We start from the raw sequence: 23942 nt of genomic DNA, 5'->3' as shown, positions 1-23942 counted from the left end.
TAGTAGACTCTTAACCACTCAGAACATTATGTTGTGATTCCACATTTTCCCCAAATTCTACTAGATCCTATGTATCTTCAAATACTGTATCATTTTCCTTTGTTTTTCACTATTTCATAGATGCCTGAGCTAGTTTTCTTGACATGGCAACTATATTTCCTTCTTCTATTAATGTTTTAGCTGTTCATTTATTTGATTATATTCAAGATCTTTGAGTTTTTCTCTTGAAATCTTTTAGTGATTTCAATCTATTATGTCCTTTAATGGTGGTTTCACTGGAGGCTGGATCTTAAAATGTCTTAGCTTCCAAGGAATATCCCAAGATGGGATAGCAGATCCAATGAAATATTTGAGTGTTTAAGAAACCTATATTTTAAAATTTGACATGGTTACATAATTATAACATGTCTGATTACATTAATATGATCATGTTTTACCAGTCTAGATTTCTGCCCCAAGTAACTTGGAGGGACAGAACTGTGCCCAGATGGATGTTACGCTCTTTGCCTCAGGGTTAATGGAGTGCCACATAAGTCCTCTACCTTTGGTGTCCTGCTCTCCTATTTCTTAGTTCTCTGGCTCTGGCTTAGCACCAGTACACTGGTACCAAATTTTGGGATTAATTTCTGTAGTTTGGATCTCCAAAGTCTCCAAGACTTTGGGAGAAGCTGTGGATCAGGATAGGCAATGAAGCTTAGAAATATGTCCTGTCCCTTTTTCTATTCCTCTACTCTGATTAATGCAACAATTCCAGAGGACAAAGGAAGCCTGCAATCCAACTCTTGAAAAAGAGAGGGGATGGATTCAAGATGTAGAATAAGATATACATTTTTGGCCATAGTCAATGTGAGAATTTATTTTATTTGATTATACTAAAAAGATCTTTGTTTTTCTTTTTCATTTGGGGAGGTAGAATGATGAGGGCAGTAAATAAATAAGCAAATAAAATAGTAAAAAGTCAAAAAGCACAATTTTTTTAAATGCAAAAGAATTTTTAAAAAATGTGCATAAAGAAGCACGAGCCAGATAACCTTGAAAGTTACAAGTTGCATTTATATGCTCAAAAGGAAATACAAGTTGTATATAACCGAGATCTGAATTTCATTTACAATTAATTTTCTGTCCAACTAGATTTACAGAAATGTCCATTTTATTTCGTGTTAAAATTAGAAGGAAGCAAAATAAAAAAAAATCTTTTACCTCAAAATGTGTTATCCTATAAGTAGCTCAAACTGCTTTTTATCACAGTATTAATAGTGGAACTCAGTTGAGTGGCTTCTTAGAAAGACACTCTTCTAGCTCTTTCTCTTGGTGGGAAGGGTGTTAAGATGAAAAAGGAGCATGGGTTAATAAATAATAAATAATAAATAATAAATAAAGACAATAAAGAAAAAAATCTTTGGATACATATGTCTTGTCAACTAGGGTAGAAGTTTTATTTTAATCTATCTTAAGATATCACCTAATTATAAGTCTATAGATAACTTCTCTAAGCCTCATCCTCTGTAAAATGGGGATAAGGTGATACCTTTTGGTTTTTGTGAGGCTCAAATAAGGTTATGTATGGAAAGGGCTTTTATATTATGCAAATACAAGTCCTAGAAGTGCTCCCCATACTTTGAGCCTTCCCCTTATAGGTTTTATGGTGAGAGAAACTTGACTTATGTACCATTACACTATGCACCATAAAACCAAAGCCAACCTCACTTTATTAAATAAAGGCGTATATAAATGAGAAAACACAGATGCTGCTTACATTGTGTTTAATTTTCTTTAGTTTTACAGAGTTACCAAAGTCATTTATAAATCAAAGAATATAACTTGCTCTAAATCTGAATTAAGCTGCAGTAATTGTAATGACTACTTTTAAATTCTCAAGAAAGTAGCTTTTTAAAAATAAAACAATTCTAAAAATGGACTTTAAGGTAATCTTGTAAAGTACAAAAAAATAGCAGACTGGAAGTTTACTTTATCTTATAAAAGACTGCAAAATAAAAAAAAATCACACTTCTTTTAGAAAAACAAAAATCAAAATCATATAGTTATTCAATACCCCAAGGTTACTGCAGCTTTCTAAGGAGCAGGCATGGTAAGTCTTTTTTCCTAAGTGCTTTGCTTTCTTTTTGTGCAACTTCTAGTTACAATTGGCATTCGAGAAAAATGAACAGATGTTTTGGCTTTTAAAGCATTTTTGAGGTATTTGAAAATTGATTGTAGGCTGGTAGAAGGTGCTAAACTATAATTTTCTGTACCAGCAGAAAACTTTGGACAATCCATTTTCAAAACAGTGGCTACAGGTTTATCCAATGGCTTGTGGCTTGTTATCCATTCACGACAGTGGTGCTTTATCCATGCTAATAGCTGTGTATCGTTTCCCAGCTGGTGCTCTATGTGGTGTGCAGAATCAATAAGAGCTACAGCATATACTTTGTTCATTACTTCCCACTTTTTCTGAACAAGTAAGTCCATGAATACCAAACCTCCATAACCATGGACAATGAAAGCTACATTCCTGGCTGCACTTTTTAAAATGAAATGATTCCAGATGTAGGCAGTATGTTCCTCAGGTGTACTACTATACTTTTTAGGAATACACTGGGAAAGCTTTGGCAAAGAAAATGGGTTCCCAGTGTGAAACATTTCTGTGGAAGATGACTCAATAGGGTATCTTACAGGACTTTGACTATCTTTTTCTAGTTTTAAATCCATGAAATTATCATTGGGGTTTAAAACAATGATACCATAATCTGATTGCAATGCTAGTTGAATATAAGGGATTTGACTTCCATATTGTAGACCATGACGGACGATAGTCTGTTGACTCCACTGCCCGGCTCGAAAAACTCCATGGTCTTGAAGGAGGACAAGAAGAAGGGAAGGATTAGTCAATGCATTTTCACTCATGAAAAAGAAGCTCCTTGGTTCCATAATAGCCTGAATTGGGATATATACTTTGTGTAGTTTGCACATCTTCTCCAAGAGTTCATAAATGTAACATTCAAGCAAATGGCCAAGAGCCTGATAGCGCTTGCTGTTTCTTTCAAGGGTATTTTTGTAATAATTAAAGATGAAGGGCTCATGTGTTTCTGTGTGTCTCAATTCAGCCTTTTCATTGAAGTCATACTTAAGTTCTTCTATATATGCTGACTGTTTCATAAATTTTTGGAAACTCAACTCCTGTGTTATCAGGAACCACTGGAAATAAATAAAAATAATACTATATATATCAATGTTCAAAAATATGTTTATAACCTGAAAATTTTTTTCCCATGAAAAAAGTTCCTTCCTCAGATTAAGTGAATATTTTAAGAAGTATATTAACATTATAGTCTGAGACAAAATTCCCTACCTTCTACATCACTGTAGATTTGAGGGATATGTAAAGTTTGGCTAAAGTTAGATGATGAGTGCTCAAAACACCTGATAGGTAATTATTATTTAACATATCTATTAATGTAGAGTTTATTTGGATTTGGTTGTTGTAAGATTTGAATCATTCCATATTATCTTCCTTTAAAATGAGCAAGTAATAGTTTATGCCAAATAGATGAAGAAAGTAAAGGCCAATTTTAAAAGCCCTCTATATCTGGGGTAAGGATTGATAACATTTTATTCATGAAAAGTAGATTTTAATCATAAAATAGACAACTTATTGAAATTTATTTGCAAGGCTCAACAGACAATTACTATTGAGCAAAAAGTATCTTATTGCTGTGAAAGATTTCCCCTAAAATTTGAGTTCCTTGACAATGAAAATGATTATATATATATTTTTGCATCATTACTGTATAGCACAATGTTGGGAATATAATTAGCATTTAATAAATACACAGTGAATTGATGCATTTCTAAGATGCACAAAATTTCCTACAGAATATTTTTTTTTTCATGGGGAAGATTCAGATGAATCATCATTACTACTAGAATGTCTTTCCTAGGATTTTATCTGCTTACAATACCCATTTTTCTCAAGCACATCAAGATGCAGAAGTGAATTTAGAAATAACATCATTAAACTCAATATGAGAAGAGATAGAAATAGTTCTGCAAGCTTAATTTCTTAAAGGACTGATTATATTGGTCCCTCAAGAGTCAAAGAATAATTTGACCATTGGTCTTAATATTAGAATTTAATTTTTTTCTTCCACAGCTCTTTCTATAAACTTACCTAATATGACAATTCCAAGCAGAATAAGAAAAAAATTTAAAAGCAAGAGAGCATATTTTTAGCAGAAAGAATTTATATGAGGTTCTTTACTTAACCTGTGGAACACAAGCTCATTGAAAGCTGAAGACTCATTTTTGTGTGTATTCTCAGTGTCTAATAGGCAGCCTGACTTAGAAGATATTGAGCTGGCCTGGAATTAGGAGGATCTGAGTTCAAGTGCTGCCTCTGCCACATAGATGAAAGTTTATAAGCATAGACAGACATACACATCTGTCTCCATCTCTGGGTAAGTTATTTAATCTTTTATGTTTTAGGCAACTACATAAGTTACCTATGTAGTTGCAGAGAAAGGGCTGACCTGCATTGAAAGAAGTAGACTATGAGCTGCTTGAAAGCAAGGACTGCTTTTGCCTTTTTATGTTTACCCAAGTATTTATTATAGTATCTAGCATGTAGCAGGTACTTTATTGATGCTTGTTGTTTTAATTTGTTTATTTCCTATCTCCTCCTGTGCCTAACACACAGTAGGTGTTTTATAAATGTTTGCTGAATTGACTATTTTCTGCATCAGGGAAAGAAATATTGCTATGTTTGGTAAAATAACTGTTGTGTCCTAATCTAGATATATCCAGTTGGGATTCAACTGAGTGAAGAAAAAGCAAAATTTTGAAACAGAAAAAGTGCCTTTTTTTTTTTATAAGATCTTAAAAAGCTAAATTTAGCACTTTTCTGACTTTCAACAGTTGTTATCAATAATTTTATGGCATCAATATAAATTTAGGAAACAACTGACACAACAATCTAGTGCTTTAATAACTGTCAAGGACTTCATAACCTTGCTAGAATGGGTATGTTAATAGGTAATATACCCCTATAAATTCCAAAAAAGGAAGTGATGTGGTCACAGTAACCATTTAACATGGGCTAAAATGTTGCCTGTTTTTAGTCAAGTACTTTACTTCCAGAGTTCCCTAAAAAAAAAAAGAAATTAGAAATTAAGCAGCTCAACATTAACTCTAATAAAAAAATTTCTGACTAAAAAAACAAAAACAAAAAACAGAAGAAGTAATTTGGTACTATCACAGAATTATTTTTATACTTTCAATGAAGAATGCAATTATATATTGGTAAACAACAGTGATCTTGCCTATCTACTTCTATTATTTCATTAATTTAGTATGAAACAAAATATAATACCATTAAATAAAAATAGATGTGAAGAATGAAGAGAAGACTGAGGAAATGCTTGGTATTTTTTTAACAAATGGGAAGGAATTTATCTTTGAATGGCAGTGAACAACTTTTTTTTTTTCTATATTATTAACTCATGATGAAATGAGGGATAGAATTAAAGAAGTGATTTCATTTAAATATTAGAAAAAAAAAAACCTTTCTAAATGTTGGTCACATCTATCGCAAAGAATAACAAAAAGGCCAGCAGCAATCTGGTATTGTGTAAAGTAAGGCTTTGCTTAATTAATCTAGAAAGGCATATGTTCATTTTTATTGTCATTCTGATTAAGAAGTTGAAACATATCCCCAAAGAACGTGTAAACTTACTTACATTCATGTTATGCTTCAAATAAATTCACTTCCATTCAGATAAGACTTCCTGCGATTTCATTTAGTACTACTCAAAGGAATCTGTTAATTGACAACATGAAGTGAATTATCAATAGGGTTGCAAATTATTAAAATAATATTCTTAGTCTTGCCTACATATAAAATTTAAAGAAACCTAAGAATTTTGATATTATTAGTATATAACAATAAAACAATTATCTTATTTACCATAATAATGATAAGAAGTTTAGTCTATTTCCCCAGCCAAAACTGAGTTTACCAATTTCTATCTTCAAATTATTTTTATGGAAAAAGTGAGATGTGGAATGTATAAGAGATAGAACTTTATTTTCCCTTCTATGTTATTAATATGATTATTCACTTTTTCTTTTTTTTAATGCATCAACTTTCTTCAGAGTTTCTCAAAAACTTTCAGATGAGGATTTTATGTTTTATAAATGCTCAAGAGATTGAAAAATTAAAGTCATTTAAAAAAATAACTTTCTGGATAGCTAAGTGGAGCAATGGATAGAGTACCAGCCCTGAAGTCAGGAGGACCTGAGTTCAAATCTGACCTCAGACACTTAACACTTTCTAGCTGTATGACCCTGGACATAACTTAATCCCAACTGCCTCAGCAAAACAAACAAAAAAAATCCCTTCAAAATTTCCTGTAAGTTTTACAAGTGTTGAATAGATAAGCTGTAAGGAGCATATTAAGACAAAAAACATTCTAAAATTTAAAAAACCCAAGAAGACCCTCAATGACATTTATTTATAGTGCTTTAATTGGTTCCCCTGGCTCATATAAATCTTCAAGAAACACATATTTTCTTGAAATACATTTGATTAATTTCTTAAGCACAAGGTTCTTGCAAGTACATTTCTTATCCTTAATATGGCAACTTTCAGAACTCAATCAATGCTACTTGATCTCTCCCTTTAAATTTCCTATCTCTTTATGAGCAATTTAACCATTGATACCCCTTTAGTGACTCAAGACAGCAGGATCCTGCCATAGTATCCAATAAAACTCTTATGAAAGAAATTTATAAGAAATGCAGGATATAGATATTTTTCCATTATGAAATATTTATATTTGGACATACCACTCACATTGTTGTATCTTAGCACTTAATGCAAAAACATATTTCAAAATTATATAAGTTCCGATTCATATTTACTTTTCTAAATTTCTTGGGTTTTATTAAAATCACAAAGAAACAGATGCTCTCTATTTTTGAAGTATTTCTACTCAAATGACACATTTTATACTCGATTGGTCCTATTTCTTTCTGCATATTTTCCTCACTTAAAAATGAAAGAAATGTATGATTCAGTTTGTAATATCTAAATGATATGATTTAAATTCATAGAATATCAGTTAGAAGGGACATCAGAGATCCTCTAATATGATGACCCCTTCCCCCCTTATAGATTAGAAAATTGAGTGTTGGAGAAGTGATTTTCTCAAGGTCATAAAGTAATAATAACGATGATGATGATGATAATGCTAATAGCAATAGTTGTTATTTGTACAATGCTTTAAGACTTTTAAAGTTTTAGTGATACCTTGTTTTTATAATTCCTATCTGATTATATACCTCTCCCCATCAACCATACCTACTTTGCTTCCTTTGTAACAAAGAAAAAACAATAGTTAAGTAAAAACAACTGACACAATGATCTAGTGCTTTAATAATTGTCAAGGACTTCATAATCTTGTTAGAATGGGTATGTTAATAGGTAATATACCCTTATAGATAAGGAAATTGAATCCAAATCCATTGCTTACTCCACTAAACCATACTGTTTTCAAATCAATTATTATTTTGTTCTTTGTTCTTGAAAGAGGACCGTGACACCAGGGAGGCAATGCTGTGACATCTATAAGTGAGAAAAAGAAAGAAGGAAGAAATATTCCAACTGACCAATGGCAGGCTAGCTTTACCCACAGAGGTTGTTGTTTGTCTTCATTTTCAGAGGACCATGACAATTACAACAACAACAAATCATGATTGTTTCAAGTTCCAGAACAGTACATTCTCGAAGAGTTTCATAATAAAAAGAGATGAGTTTAACAATTCATTTGGATGAAGAATGCTTACCATTGCTATTATGACATGTATTTGGATGGTCAGTCCACTGAATGGATGATGGAATGACATCAACATAGTACCTATATTTTCCATAGATACTCTACATGGACAATGGGCCAACTTTAGGATTGATTGGAGAAGTGAATGGGCTTGACTGTATTTGGGAAATTGGGTAATACTTTCATTGAGCTCTAGCTGCTAACAAATATATTCATTTTTAGACCCTAATACTGTCCCTGTTAGGCTATATGGTTGTTAAACACAATCTTTTAAGAATAAAAATCTGAAGTGCAACAGAATCATAGTAAGGTATGATCTGAATGGGACATTACCTATAATGACTTGCATACAAAAATGGTATTAAAAATTATCAATTCAACAATGTATATTTGCAAAAGGAAAACGGGTCACTCACACAGGAAGAGAGTAAGTAATACTAAGCCTATATTCTATTACTAAATACCTAGAAGGCCTCTGGTACAATGGATAGGTTTTAGTCAAGAATTTGGGAAGGAGATGGACAAAATTACACAGATTGAGAAGGCATAGATGTGTTGTAAGCTGCACTAATCAGGAGAGTATACTCCTTCCCATTCCATCTCCTCTGGACTGGGCTGAACTGCCCAAAAGTGATGTGGTATATAATGTACTTACTGGGCTTGAAGTGAATTAGAACTAGGTTCAAATTCTACCTTACATAACTTCTTTTTGTCATTCTAGGGAAATCCTTTAACCTTGCTTAGCCTCAGTTTCCTCATTTGTTAGATGAGGATAATAATACTTGTAGCATCACCTCCAAGGATTATTGTGAGGTGTGAATATAATCATATATGTAAACTATTTTCCAGAGCCTGAAGTACTACTATGCAAATGTCAGTTTTGAGATAGGGACAATAACAGAGCCACTTACTTTCTTGGGTTGTTGCAAGCATTAAATGATATATGTAAAATGTCTTATGAATTTTCATTTTAGTATCAGTTATTATTAGTAGTAGTAGTGTTAAAAGTAGTGATTATGGGAAACAAATCCAGATAACCTGAATGACCATGGCAGCTGCAGAGATATCCCTTAAAGGGCCATGGAAAGGGAAATGGAGATATATGGAGAGAAAGAACTTCAGACTGTGAGATCCTCTTTGACCCAAATTGGTCTTTAGTCTCTTACTGGAATGGAAAACAGAAAATCAATCAATGCATTCCAGCACTGATTGTATCAGACAAGGTTCTGTGAATTGGATCACAAGGAAGAAATCCAACATTGTCCCGTTTGTCACTATTAAATCTTGACATAATCTATTAATCAACAAGCATTTCTTAAACTAGGCACTGAGGAAAAACTATAAAGAATAAAACAATCCTCATTTAGGACTAGAAAAAATATCTTTAGCCAACACTAAGTGGGTATAGGATGTTTCCACCAACTGCAAGATAGGCTTTGAGAATTCCTGCTACTGGGCAACTTAGTCTAAGAGCTTCAGAATAGGCTTCATCTACGAAGTAGTTAAGACAGAGACTGTCTTCGTTTTGTTCTCAATGTTTAGCATAGTCTCAACCCTTAAATAAATATTTCTTGATTACTGATTTATAGTAACAATGAACAGGACTCAGAAGGAACAAGAGTCATTAAAGAATCTGGAATTTCCCATGTTTCCTGGATCTGCAGAGGTCCAGGGAAAATTTGCTCAAGGACAGGTTAATTTTGTAAATTTCTGAGTTCTATTTTCTTTTTTTTTCTTTCTTTCTTTTTTCTTTTTTTTTTTCCCTGAGGCAATTGGGGTTGTGACCTGCCCAGGGTCACACAGCTAGAAAGTGTTAAGTATCTGAGACCAGATTTGAACTTCAGCGCTGATGCTCTATCCCACTTTGCCACCTAGCCGCCCCTGAGTTCTATTTTCTTAGATTTGTAAATAAATGTGTCGAAGTTAGAACCAGAAAGCCGGATTAGCTCAGGGTTATAATCGGCAAGGCAATTGTTTGGCACTTAAATACACATTCAGAAGAACTCGGATGGTGTTTCTTATCTATACCGCGAAGACCAAGCCCGAGGAGAGCGCTAATTTGGGTACTCTAGGTGAGGAAAGTGTGAAATCATCTCAATCGGGTGAACTCAAGCCCTTCTTTTTCTGAACAGAAATATAGGAAACATCACGAGTTTCAAGAAAAAGACAAACATAGATTATGGTTATAGTTAATTATAGATGGAGAGAAATTAGATGGCAGGTTGACAGTTCTAAAACTCTCCTTTCACAAGTTTGGCGGGCCGGGGCGTGTGTGTGTGTGTGGGGGGTGTTCCTGATTGCAATACTCCATCCCTCCCTTCCCGGAGGAATCCCTAAACTGGAGCTCTCAGGTGCCACAGATTCGAGCGAGGCTGTCCAGAGGTTACTAGGAGATACCGAAGTCCTCCCACCTCCATCCACCCCGCGACGGACTGCTTTAATCCCCTTCCCCCCAACCTTTCACCCTGGCTCCCGATATTCTTTTCCGTTTTTTGAGAAGTATCCACATTTACCAAACCCATTAGCGGAGAGGAAAGCAAGAAGCACTTCCAACTCTGGAGGCGGGAGCTACGGCGTCAGAGAAAGACGCGGAAACACCCAGGCGGGGCGGGCCAGCGTGGGGAATGTTTGGAGCTGGGGAGTAAGGACCAGAGGGGGCAGGGAGAGAAGCGTTCTATTTCCGGTCTGGGAGCGGCTGGGGCTGCTGCGCAGACGCGCCGGCTAGCTCTTCGAGTCCTTCCTTCCTCTCTCCCCCTTTCCCAGCTCCCTCCCCCGGCCCCGGCCCAACTGGTCCTTCTGCGCTTTCCGTGGTGCTGCCGCCACTGCGGCCGTCTCCCCAGCCACAGGAGATGGAGAGGAAGACGAGGTCCTCGCGGTCCGGTGGTCGGCGGTTCTTACCCGGTGAGAAACATTCAAAAGGGGATAGGACGGTTTTCCCACCGAGGAGAAGGAGAGTTCCCGAGGCAGCGGCCCCGGGAGCTCCTCTAGCAGATGAAGACGCGGGCGGGTGGGTGTGTATGAGAGAGAATGGCGGAGATGGCCCGGGATGGTCCCGGGGCGGGTGTTCTCCCAAGGGAAGCCCGGGCGGCCCAGCGCCTCCGCTAGCCCCCATCAGATCCGCGCATGTTGTCATCTGGCAAAATAGAGGCTCTGCTGCCGCCTCCCAGAGCCGGGGTTGTCCGGCGCTCCACTACGCTACGATGAGGCGTACTGGCGGGAGAGACTGTCATCCCGCGGCCTGTCATTCCATCCCCAGCCCTGCCGCCGCCACGCCTCCCTCCCGGATCTCCCGCGAGTCTGGGCTGGCTCGCTGACTCGAATGCTGCTGCAGCGGGCGGGAGCGGGGCTCTCCGGGTTTTACCTCAGTCTTGCCGCTTCCCCTTTTGTTTGTCTGGCTTGTGGCCTCTCGGCTGAGTAGTTGGTCCTGACTTTGTTTTTCTGTCGAAACCAATAGAAATAAATTGTATTTTATGGAAAAATGCTTCCCCCAGCTTCATTTCTCGGGGTCCCCCTTCTGCCCTCATCCCTTCATCTGAATGTATTTATGTACTTTGGGTGTCTTAAAGATGGGGAAATAATATTGTTACTCTTCTAGAATCTCATCTGTAAACAGTCTGATGTTTATTTAATTTTGAAGTCTGTTAAGTTTGAAATGCAGGTGCCTTTCAGTTTGAATACTATTCTTTTTTTTTTTAAATTAAATTAAAATTTTTTCAATTAGCAATCTTTGCCCCGATCCAAAGAAAAACAAAATCCCTCTTGTAAACACTTTTAGTCAAGCCACGCAAATTTCCCTTCGGTTTTGAACAAAAAAAAACCACTTTGTATCTTTGAGTCTTTGATCTATCAAAAGGTGTGTTGCACATTTCATTATTCACCTCTTGGTTGTTCATTATCCAGATCATCAGTTTTTGATAATTGTTTTTACGTTTTGTCACTGTATAAACTATCCTAGCTATATTCTTTCAATATTAGTTCATAAGTCTTGTTACTGTTGAGTTCTGAAAGTTGCCATATTAAGGATAGTGCCAGGGCTGAAGACAGGAAGACTCAGGCCCCAGACACTCAGTTTCCTCATTTATAAAATGAACTAGAGAAGGAAATAATAAATCCCTCCGGTATCTTTGCGAAGGAAACCCCAAATGGGTCACAAAGAATCAGACATGAACGAAAATAATATGAACATAAAAGCAACCAACATGATAATCTCACACATATATGTGTATATATTTATTTATCTACCTATCTAATCACCTTAAGGTTTACAAAATACTATCTTCTCTTTAACACTGTGAGATAGGTAATACAAGTAATATTATTTATTTATTTCTTTTGCTGAGGCAATTGGGGTTAAGTGACTTGCCTGGGGTCACACATCTGGGAAGTGTTAAATGTCTGAGACCAGATTTGAATTCAGCTTCTCCTGACTTCAGGGTTGGTACTTTATCCACTGTGCTACCTAGCTGCCCCATTTATCATTATTTTAGATAAGAAAGATGAGATAGAGAGGTTATACAACTTGCTTATGATTATTTAGCTAGTAATTGCTTGAGGCACAATTTAAATCAGATTTTCTGAGTCTAAGTGCATCTGATAAATAATACAAACTAATACAAAAAACAAAACAGAGGGTTGAAGGGACTAGATAATTCTATATCAAAGCTGCTATTTCTGATAAAGGAAGTCCTAATTAAAAACCAACAAACAAACAACAACAACAAAAAACAAAACAAAACTTGGGACAGCTAGGTGGTCCAGTGGATAAAACACTGTCCTGATATCAGGAAGACCTGAGTTCAAATGTGGCCTCAGATACTTAATACTTCCTAGCTGGATGACCTTGGACTAGTCACTTAACCCCAATTACCTCAGGGGGAAAATCTTTATTGATTTAGTATATTATTATTTTAGGCTATTTTATAATATTGCAGAATAGTTGTTGATCTTCACTGTGTGAAGAAAGTCCCTTAGTAGGGATTCGTTATGCCTATAAAATTGCAATCTTGACCAAAATAAAAATATAAAAAGTAACAGGACTGAATTAAAATTTTTTTTAAAGGATCATAGAAGGAACTAAAAACAAAATCAATAACATGTCTTATTTTACTTGTTTTTACAGGAATTACATTTTATCCATAATCATTTTCCAGATTCAAACTGCAAGATTAGCCTAAAATTTACTAATTCACAAAGAATGGGGAGTAGAACTGATGATATTAGATAAAATGGACTTCATACTAAAAATATTGAGGGATAAGAATTTTTTTTGTCTATCCATTTTATGCTGAAAATAATATACAGATAGCCAAAATGGCCCTAGAATTCCATAAAAAGGAGATTTCTTCTAGTTATGAGGATTTCAACCCAGCTATAACCATCTGTCATTTGCAGCTTTGACCATACCCAGGATCTTCCTGAGTGTAGTCAGTTTGTTGGATTATCTCTAGAATTTGTATGCGTATGTTTGTCTCTTTTGTCTGTCTATCCATCTGACATTGCAAATGTGCAGTAAGTTGAGAGTAGAATTGAAGATGAGGAAAATGGGTTGGTTCATTTTAGCAATTTTAGCATTTTTTTAAAAAAAATGATTCCAAGCTTCTTTCTGAATAATGGGTTCATCTTTTTAAATACCGGTATTTCTCTGTTGGTGATATGTATTTTCTATCATGGAACACTATGGTCTTTGAAGTATTGAGATTGAGGGTAACTCAAAGGACAGTGATGATATGAATAGTGGATGTTAGCATCATCAAAGAAATTTGTGAAAAGAAAAAGAAAATGGATTGATCACATGGTGAAAGCAAGAGATTAGATGACCTGTCTTCTCCATTGGTATTCCCTCATTGTCAAAAGAAAACAGTATATAAATTTTAAATCTGTATGTGCACCTCCTCCCCTTTAAATTCTACTCTGTTGTCCTTTTGTGGCAGTAACTGTGGGGTCTTGAAGGTTATGATAGTGAATCAAGAGATCTGTTAATAGAATTTACCATTTTGGGGGGGGGGGAAAGTGCAAAAAACTTGTCTGGCTCCCAGGTTTGGTAAGAATTCACCATTTAGCTTAATAGCAGACCTACAGCATGTCTCCTTTTTTTGGAGGGAGGAGTATTTGTATCACCTATGTTTAGCCTAATGTCTGGTATTCGAGTGCTTTTTTGTTTTTTTTAATTCATTCAAATAATGTATGTGTATGTGTTGTCTGAAGGCGAGTTCAAATAAATTTGGAGAGGCTCATTATTAGGTCTGTTTTAAGGTAATTAATTTTTCAGCAATGGTAGTTCTTGAATACAACTTAAAATCATTGAGAATAGTAGGAAGTTAATTGCTAATTTAATTGCCTGTGGCATTGGTGGAAGAAATACATATAGTAAAGAAATATTAGATCCTTAAAATGGGCATCTAGTAATTCATTAATAATATTTGTAAAGGAAAAATTCAGTCTTGGAAGAGGAAATAGATAAATAATAAATAATTGTGAGAAATTTTAATATCTTACTTGTAGAATGATAAATCCAGTTAAAAATAAGAAAAAAAATCTAGTCGAATATTAAGCTAGATTTAATAGCTATATCCAAAAAATGATTTGGAAAAGCAAAGCTTGTTTTTCCAAAATCATATAAGAAATACAAAAAAATTACTTATCTTTTTTAGCTGATAATTTTGAATATTGATTTCTCATTTCATGAAATTTTAACAGAATTGGCTAGGAATTATTTTTATGTAGCAAATTCTCAGTTTTTTATTGTCCTTGTTTTGACAAAAGGAATAATCCCAGTTAGAACTGAAAACTCTTCCTGAGGAAAGAAAACTATTTTAGGTGTTCTAGAATTGGGAAGGCCATCTCCTGGACCTCTTTGTTTTTTCTTAACTAGGTGTTTTGCCATTAGGTGCTGCTGTCATTACTGTAGAATGAAAATTCTATGAGTTTCAAGCTTTAGATTCTATAAAATATATTAGTCTTCTACTTTACCACTTACTACTAACCTAAATTTTGAATTAAATAAAAATTTGCAAAAAAATTTATGAAATAATACTTTACTAATTTGTTTCTCTTATTTAAATTTGTAAGTAATTTTTTGTTGGTGATTTGTTTTGTTTTGTTTTTTGGTAGAAACTGTAATTGAGGGGAAAATGAAAAAGTCTTCATCTTCAAATTCCTGTGAGGTATGTATTACATTTATTTTTTAATTATCTTTATAATCTTCTTGGGTTAATGGTTTTGAAAACATTTTATTATTTGCCTTTCATATAATATTTTCCCAACAAAATATAGCGAGCTTTCATTAATTGGAATACTAAGAGAAAGGTATGTTCTGTTTAAGTGAGGGATCAGTCTAACTCACTCTAAAAAATTCTTTACTGATACATTTTATTTTTACATCTCCTTCATTTCCAAATGTATTCTTTTCCTCCCCAGAGAGATCCCTTATTACAAACTATTAAAAAAAAAGGGGGGGGGGAGAAAAGACATAATGTTTTGGTGATGAAAATATTCCAATAGAATGTAAGCCGTTTGAGGGCAGTGACCATTTCTTTTTTGGCTTTTGTATCCCCAACCTAGGTTAGTAACTTGAACATTACTTTTTTTTGGTCTAGACTTGAAATATCAATAGTGTAGAGAACTCTTTTTATGGAAACTCCTTTCATAGATGAAGAAAATTTACATTTATTATTATTTGCAATGTTTATAATGTTCTCTTGAATTTCCTTAGTTCAGTTTTAATCAGGTCACATAAGTTTCTGAATTCTTCATATTCAGTGTTTTTTTTGCAGTGATAATATATCATTTTTGTATACCAGTTTGTTCATCCATCCCTTAATTAATGGGCACATTTTTTTTTTTTTTTAAACCTGGGTGATTTGAAAGATCTTAGATTTATTTATTTATTTTTTGAATTAAGATATTACCTTCTACTCTTGAAAAATGATCTTATTTGATCATTTGGAGATGCTTCCCCAATAGAAATGTTAGTTTAGTAAACTATTAGCCACTAGTGAATTAGAATGAATTGGCTTATTATACTGATTTCCTTTCAAGATAGTTAGCTAGAATGAGGTAAGATTACATTGATTAGCAGGATTAATTTTTGAAGATTAGGTATGTTCTTTCTTTTTTCTTTCTTCTCATCAAGCATCATCTATGCCTTCTGCCTATTGTTTCCTTCACCCCATGTCATACCAAGATGTAGACCATCTCCTTTCCAAGTCAGACATGTACATGTGATTCTATTGTGGTGAATCTTCACCAGCAGATTACCCCTTCCATTATATCTTCTCTCTCATTTATCTTTAACCTCTCTCTTTCATTTGTCTGCTTCCTTATTTTTTGCATACATGCATGTGCTGCAATAGATTTCTCCTCTTCTCTTCTTAGCTCTCCATAGTCTGGCTACCAATTTCATTATTCCATTGAAACTAATCTTCTAAAGTCACTAATGATTTCTTAATCAAAGCTAATGCCTTCTCTTTATCTTCCATGGTTGTGGTGAGGATCAAATGAGATAATATTTGTAAAGCACATTGCAAACCTTAAAGTGCTACATAAATATTAGTTATTGTTATCATCATTATCAACATTATTATTATCACATGTGAAGAGGAAAAAAGAAAAGAAAGTGTCTTATTTTCATTTAGGAGAGTGGTTCTTTGCTGACAATAGGAACAATGAATATCCTTTCCAGCAATAAAGCATTGAGCTCTATGTTTTCCTGTCAAATTAGCTAGTTTCAATATCCAGTACATAGTTTGTTTGAACTAGTTATTTGCATATATGCATTTATTTTGAATGAAATCATCTGTGTGAGCCAAAATTTACATATAAGACATTAAGCACAAAGGTGACTTATTTTCATATGACTACATAACCCTCTTTCATCATCTCTTTTTCTCATAGGCTGGAAACCATAGTTCTAACACAAAGTATTGCAATTTCTGAACTTGTTAGTATGGTACCATTCTCTAGTTGTTCCATTTGCTTATCATTCAATGTAAATGGAATGCTCTGTCTGAAGTTAGTGTTGAATTCATATTAAAAAGATGACTTTCTTTTTGTAGTTCCGAATACCAAAGAAATCAAAATCAAAGCAAGAAGATACTCAGATTCAGACACCTCTGTCAAGACTAAGAAACTCTGACCGATGGGACTACCCTTTGAAGGGGGTAAATTAAAACTATTTTCTTTTATGTGTACATTTTTAAAAGTATGTAAAGTATTTTATTAAAACAATTTCAATTTTCCTATATTGCCCCCTTTTTGTTCTTTCTAGTTATTAATTTCTAGTTTTTAACTTAGAGTGATTCTTTTTTATATTGTTAGATGCTGATGAATTCCCCTCTCTTTCCCCCAGGTAGGTTAAGTGACTTGCCCAGGGTCATACAGCTAAAAAGTGTTAAGTGTCTGAGGTCAGATTTGAACTTAGTTTCTTCTGAGTTCAGGGTCAGTGCTCTATCTACTATACCATCTAGCTGCCCTGATTTTGACTAATTCTTAATTCTGTCTTCAGACATACAGTTATAAATTGAACAGTTATAAATTCTATGTTGTAAATGAAATAATATTTTAAGTAGGTCAAGCATATAATTTAAAGGAATTCTAGAGCAAATTTCACTTTTCTATTTGTTTCATGTTAAGATTCTTATATTTTATATATTTTTAAAAGAATGATATATAGATATATTTTCCAAAAGATTTTTCTGCTTATAACCCAAGATTTTTCAAACATTGTCTTTCTTTTTTTTAGTGGGGGTGATAGCTAAAACAGTGAATGGCAGATTTGAGATCCAGGAAGATTTTGACAGAGTAGAATGATGATTCCAATCTAATAATGTGAAATTGAATAAGGATAAAAATAAAACCTTATACTTGGGTACAAAAAAATCCACTTTAGAAATACAAGATAGGGAATGGTATAATTAGATAGTACTTCACATTTGGTGTTTTACTGGAAAGCAAATTCAATATGAATCAACAATTTGAAGTGGCAGGCAAAAAGGCTAATGATATTTTTGATACAATGTTCAGCATTAGAAAAATGGTAGTTCTGTTGTACTGTGTTAGTTAGACCACATCTGGAATGTCATGTTCAGTTTCAGCCAGGTGATAAATTTTAGGAAGAACATTGATAAATTTGTAAGTATCCAGAGGAGGTCAGTCAGAATAGAGAATATCCTGAAGTTATTTTTAAAAGTAATTTAAGAATAAAAAATTATCTTTTAAAATTTTATAGCTTTTTTTTTAAACATTTTTTTTACTTCTAGTATTCTACTTGAATGTTGGTTCAAGAAATTGAGGTTAAAAAAAAAAGAAATTGAGGTAAAGACAGAAGACTAAAAGAGGGGAACATGATAATTGTTTTCAAGTATTTGAAGGGCTGTTTCATGGATTAGATTTCTGCTTGGCATATTAGAACAATAGGTTGAAGTCAGAAAGAGGAAAATATAGATTAATATAAAGAAAAACTTGCTGACAATTACAGTCACCCAACAGTGGAAAAGGCTATCTTAAAGAGTAATGGGTTTCCTTCTGTTGAAAGTCTTCAAGCAAAAATTCAATGACTACTTGTTGGTTATGTTGTAAAAAAGATTCCTGTTCACAATTGGGATCTACTAGATAACTTTAAGACTCTTTCTACTCAGAAACCTTGCATTTAGCCAGTATCAGAGAATTCCTAATAAAAAAAAATTTAGAATAGCTACATTTTGTTTTATTACTTTGTTTTGCCACCATATAATTCATGACTAACCACTCATTCTGACTTCTTCAATGGAAATTTTTTACAATCAGCATTATTTGTTTTAATTAATTTACTTGTTCATTTGTCTATTTGTTTGTTTATTTATTTATTCATTTATTGACGATGCAATTAAGTGATTAATTAAGTGATTTGCCCAGGATCACACAGCTAGGAAGTGTTAAGTGTCTGAGATGGATTTGAACTCAGGTCCTCCTGATTTCAGGGCTCGTGCTCTATGCACTGGGCCACCTAGCTGCTCCTTAATTTATTATTTATATTTTACTATGAGAACATCTTTATTTGAAATATGCTATGAAATTATTTAGCTGCTTGTCTTTGAGTTTAATAAACATATTCTTAGAGTTTTAATCTTGGTGTAGTATGTTAATTTTTTACTAAACTAACAAAGAAAGGCAACCTCTATGGTATAATAATTGCTTCTGGAAGGAGGTAATTATGCTTATGGAATAGTTATTGTTTATAGGAAATGATGTTAATTGGGAGGGGAGCCACAGAGCCACTAAGAGTTGGCTATACAAAAAGTGGAGTATGTCAATGGTTAAAGTATTAATCATTGTTATATTTATAGGCAGTTTTCAACTTATGACTGGATCATGTTTCAGAAGTTCATGTGCCAGTTGTTTTTTAGGAACTTAATATAGAAGCATAAAAACAGTTGTAAGTGGTGGTTACTTTCCCATGCCAGCTGAAAAAAATACTATTGAAACTTATAATATAGTAAATGTATATTTGTCATGAAAAATAGTCAAAAACAATACTATTGCAAATTTATTAGTTCCTGGGTATCAGAATTTTTTGGTTCTAGTTGATCCTGTCTGGCCCTAAAACTCATTCATAAAGGAGTGTCACTGATTAGTTTCAGACCATGTTTGATTTAAATAGTGGGGAGGGAGCATGTATGCACTAAGACCTTGAAGAAAGTTGGTAGTGAGGGAGTCTACATTATTATTTTTTTAATATTGTAGTAATACTTTCATCTATTTTCTATTCATCTGTTCCCACTTCCCCAATTCTTTTGCTTTTTGTGCTATCACTGCATTATTTCTATTATCTCCTCAAATCCTAGGAAGTATACTACCCGTCAGAATGAATGGTGTGAAGGGATCTTTTTAGCAAATATCACCAAACTTATCTGGGCAAATATAACAGGCAGATAATTTGCCTTCTAGACTGTATGCATTAGCATATATTAGTAATATATTAATATTGAAACTAGTATTCACAACCTTGCTGGACTGGGCCAGCTTAACATCTACTACTGGCTTTTAAGTTCACTGTACCCTTAAATCTAACAGGGTGAAACCTGAAAAATAAGTACATATTTTGCTTTAGACAAGTACTTATCTGATAGGAACCATTAGAATAGAGATTGAACTACCATGACTCTAGCCATACATCATGAGGATACTTTGTGGTTTAACAACCTACAAAGAGAACCTATCAGTTTTTAGTGCTTAATAATAAATATGTAATCCTTAACAATAATCAATCACATAGAAAGCAGGGTTTTTTTCCTGTAAAGGGGATGGCACTGTATTATTTCTTCTTGTTCAATTTTGGTGGCTCAAATGTGTCAACTTTGATCAGTGAGGATAGGAAGAAAAAGAAAAAAGTTATAAAGCCAGGCTTGTCCTACTTGACTGAGCTCTAGGTCAGAGCAGAAACAAGTCAGCAAGTAAGGCCACGAAGAAGGTTCTGGGAGTTCTGAGAGTTCTGGGACGGCAGGTTCTTGTTTCCTGAGCAGCCTATTGGCCAGAGAACATATCTGAGAGCAGAATTGCCAGTCTGTTTCCTGCCTCAGTAGCCCAAAGGCAAGAGAGAGGATTAGGAACACAGTCTCCAGCTTCCAGTTTCTTTATATCAGCAAAACAGATGAGCAAAGGAAGGAACAGAACTGCTAGACCAAACTCCTGCTGTTTTCTTAGCTATTAGACAAGACAGAAAGAAGTGAGAGCAAAATCAAGAGGTTCCTACTTCCTTTTATGGCACTCAGACAATTAGCCAGTTATTTACATTCATTCACTTAAATGCCTGCTATGTGCCAGGTACTGATGCTAAGTGCTGGGGATTAAAAAAAAAAAAAAAAAAAAAAAAAAAGGGCAAAAGACAATTCCTGATCTTAAGGAGCTCACAATCTCATAGGGTAGAAAACATACAAACAACTATGTACCAGCAAGTTATATACAGGACAAATTGGAAATAATCAATAGAGGGAAGGCACTGGAATTAAGAGGGAATATGAAAATGTTTCCTGTAGAAGTTGAGATTTAGGTTGGAACTTGAAGAAAGCCAGTCAAGAGAGGAGATAGAGATGAAGATGAAAAGTATTCCAGGCATAGGAGACAGTCAATGAAAATGCCTGGAATTCAGAGATGGAGTATTTTATATGAAGAAGAGGAAGGTAGCCAGTGTTACAGTTAAGTTACTTAGTAACTTAGTGTTACTAAGAGAATGTGGTGAAGGAGGTTTAAGAAGCTTGGAAATGTGGAGGTAGGTATAGAATGGGCTTTGAATTAAAAAAAAAAAAAAGGATTTTGTATTTGATAATGGAGATGATAGGAGGACATTTGATTGGGGGAGGAGGGTATGACATGTTTGGACATATGCTTTAAGAAAATTACTGTGGGTGACTGAGTTAAGGATGTACTAGAGTTGGGATAGACTTGTGGCAGGGAGATTAGCCAGTAGGCCATAACAGTATGAGGTTATATAGAGGCATGACCCAGCTTGCAATATCAAGAGAGAAGGTGTATATTTGAGAAATGTTGCAAAGGTGAAATCAACAGGTCATGGGAACAGACTGGTGGTGGTAGTGAAAGAGAATAAATAGTCAAGGAAGACATCTAGGTTGCAAGGCTGGGTGATTGGGAGGATAGTGGTGCCCTTGACAATAATGGGAAAGTTAGAAAGAACAGAAAGTTTGGGGCAGGGGACAGATAATTTCCATTGTGGACATGTTGAGTCTGGGACATCCATTTTGAGGTAATTGGAGATAAGAGATTAGGGATCACTGGAAAGATTAGGGCTACATAAATAGATTGGAGAATCATCAGTATACAAATGATAACTGAATTCATGGATGTTGATAAGATCAACCAAGTGAAACAGAATGAAAAAGGAAGAAGAAAAAGCCAGGGGAAAGTCCAGTGGGTTACTCATAGGTGGCAAATGTAACTTGGAGATCAGCAAAGGAGATTGAGAAGGGAATTGTCAAATAGGTAGAAGAATCAGGAAAGAGTAGAGTCCTTAAAATCTAGAGAATATCAAGAAGAGGATAGTCAAAAGTATCAAAGGCTAATAAGCAGAAAGGTCTAGGAAAAAGACTGAGAAAAGGCCAATAGATCATTAATGACTTTGGAAGGGCAGTTTCAGTTGAATGATGAAATCAGAAGCCAAACTGTAGACAAGTAAAAAGAGTGAGAGGAGAATAAGTATTATAGATAGTCCTTTCAAGGAGTTTAACCACAAGAGGCGGGGGGGGAGGGGGGATATAGGGTGGCAGTTTCTGCTTAGGTATGACTGTGACAGGAGGGAAGGTCAAGGACAGGAACTCCAAGCTCTGCTTACTTCTGATCATATTAAGTCCTACACTCAGTCTGATGTCACCTCTTAGCTCTATCACCTTAGAGAATATAAAGTGCCTGATCATACTAAATACAGTGTCCTGTGCATTGTCAAAAGCTCTGCCAACAGAAATCACTTTGGAAGGAAGTCTTACCCTTATTTATGAACAGAGTTTCATCTCCTTCCTCAGCATCTGGAATATTGAGCAAGAGAGATCTGGCTATGTCTCTGGTAGGAAGTTTCCCTCCATCTGTGATATATTGGGGAGCATTTGTGTACTGGCCAGAAACTGATGTGGGAAGGATCAGGCTCTTCTAATTACCTTTATCTTCATCCAGACAATCAGGAGGAATTAGTATTTAAATATAACATTGAAAAGGATGGTAATAGTGAAGCTATGTTGTATAGATCCTCCACTAACTTTTTTGGTTCAAATGACGTGTTCCTTCATAGTGTCTTCACCTTTAATTTCTTCATCCTATAACTCTATAGTTCCTTGACAGGACTACAAACTTCCTGCAGAGAAATTATAATCTCTTATAACTCCTAAAACCTGTCCCTTTAAATTCATAAGTTGACTTCTCTTTCTTCCTTCCTTCCTTCCTTCCTTCCTTCCTTCCTTCCTTCCTTCCTTCCTTCCTTCCTTCCTTCCTTCCTTCCTTCCTTCCTTCCTTCCTTCCTTCCTTCCTTTTCCTTCCTTCCTTCCTTCCTTTTCCTTCCTTCCTTCCTTCCTTTTCCTTCCTTCCTTCCTTCCTTCCTTCCTTCCTTCCTTCCTTCCTTCCTTCCTTCCTTCCTTCCTTCCTTCCTTCCTTCCTTCCTTCCTTCCTTCCTTCCTTCCTTCCTTCCTTCCTTCCTTCCTTCCTTCCTTCCTTCCTTCCTTCCTTCCTTCCTTCCTTCCTTCCTTCCTTCCTTCCTTCCTTCCTTCCTTCCTTCCTTCCTTCCTTCCTTCCTTCCTTCATTTAGGGTTTTTCTGTTACAAAGTCCTACTTTTATTCTTCATCGAGATAAGGAGGTAACTTTAGATTCTCAAAGGCTATAAAATTTGAGTATAAACTTTTGGTAGGTCCAATTGTTCTCAAAAGGCCTAGACCAACTCTTTCAAGGATCAATACAGTTAAGTCTGGAAAATCATAATACCAGTAGGTTGTCTCTTTGTCTCTATATGATGAATTCTTTGCCCTTGCAACCCATTACGGGAAGAAAAATGCACAATAACCCTTGATACTTGGTAGACTTCTTTGAATTCTGCAGTGAATGAGGCAGAGTGATAGAAAACGGAATAGAGAGTCTTAAGAATCAAACAACTGCTAGATTGTTGTGAAATATTAATGGTTATAGAAATAGTGAGTTTTTTGTTCATGACCAAGGAATTAACATGCTATTAGAAAAACTGGTACCTATCAGTATAGCTATACTCACAGTAAACTAACAAAGACAACAAAAAGGAAATTTTAACCAGATGAAAATATTGTGTATAGGTTCCCCTTGGAGAAGGACTTGCTAAAATTGTTTTCATTTTGCATCAAAAGGCAACCAGAAATGTAATTTTTATGGTTTACCTTGTTATCTTCTTTGTTAATGATTATGACAAAGTTAAGCCAGATGACCATGTTTTCCTTAATATTTATTGCTTATTATCAAGATTCATTATAAATATGGGAGGTAGGGGTTTCTATGCAGAATTTTATGTCTTCTCTGAAGACAAGATTTTTCAAACCAAGTCAACATATATATATATATTTATACATACATACATACATGCACGTGTGTGTAAGGAATATGTTGAAAAATATGCT

General features: G+C 34.8%; 2 protein-coding genes across 7 annotated transcripts in view; one reads left to right on the top strand and one right to left on the bottom strand.

Moving 5' to 3' along the window:
• Nucleotides 1-1749: 1749 nt before the first annotated feature.
• LOC141561452 (putative protein ARB2BP) lies at nt 1750-11153 on the bottom strand. 3 transcript variants are annotated; one of them, XM_074301058.1, is made up of 3 exons: nt 10377-11153; nt 5733-5812; nt 1750-3195 (listed from the first exon to the last, which is right to left on the bottom strand). In XM_074301058.1, exons 2-3 carry the CDS (start codon nt 5736-5738, stop codon nt 2104-2106), a joined length of 1098 nt encoding a protein of 365 aa, XP_074157159.1. In that variant the 5' UTR covers nt 5739-5812; nt 10377-11153; the 3' UTR covers nt 1750-2103. The 3 variants fall into 3 exon arrangements, with proteins under 3 accessions (XP_074157159.1, XP_074157158.1, XP_074157157.1); XM_074301057.1 differs by having other exon boundaries at nt 10728-11111; XM_074301056.1 differs by having other exon boundaries at nt 10343-10532.
• SENP7 (SUMO specific peptidase 7) overlaps nt 10598-23942 on the top strand; it is a 135319-nt gene continuing 121974 nt past the window's right edge. For 3 of the 4 annotated variants that reach the window (XM_074301052.1, XM_074301051.1, XM_074301050.1), the window contains exons 1-3: nt 10598-10730; nt 14940-14992; nt 16883-16987. In XM_074301052.1, the coding sequence (XP_074157153.1) occupies nt 10679-10730; nt 14940-14992; nt 16883-16987 (210 nt within the window). In that variant the 5' untranslated portion in view covers nt 10598-10678. Of the gene's footprint in view, nt 10731-14939; nt 14993-16882; nt 16988-23942 lie in introns of those variants that run through there. The other variant, XM_074301055.1, reaches the window with a different exon arrangement.

The sequence above is a fragment of the Sminthopsis crassicaudata genome, chromosome 3 (assembly GCF_048593235.1).
Source record: "Sminthopsis crassicaudata isolate SCR6 chromosome 3, ASM4859323v1, whole genome shotgun sequence".
Classification (NCBI taxonomy): Eukaryota; Metazoa; Chordata; class Mammalia; order Dasyuromorphia; family Dasyuridae; genus Sminthopsis; species Sminthopsis crassicaudata.
The sequence above is the reverse complement of the archived record's forward strand: the minus strand, read 5'-3'. Positions and strand labels throughout refer to the sequence as shown.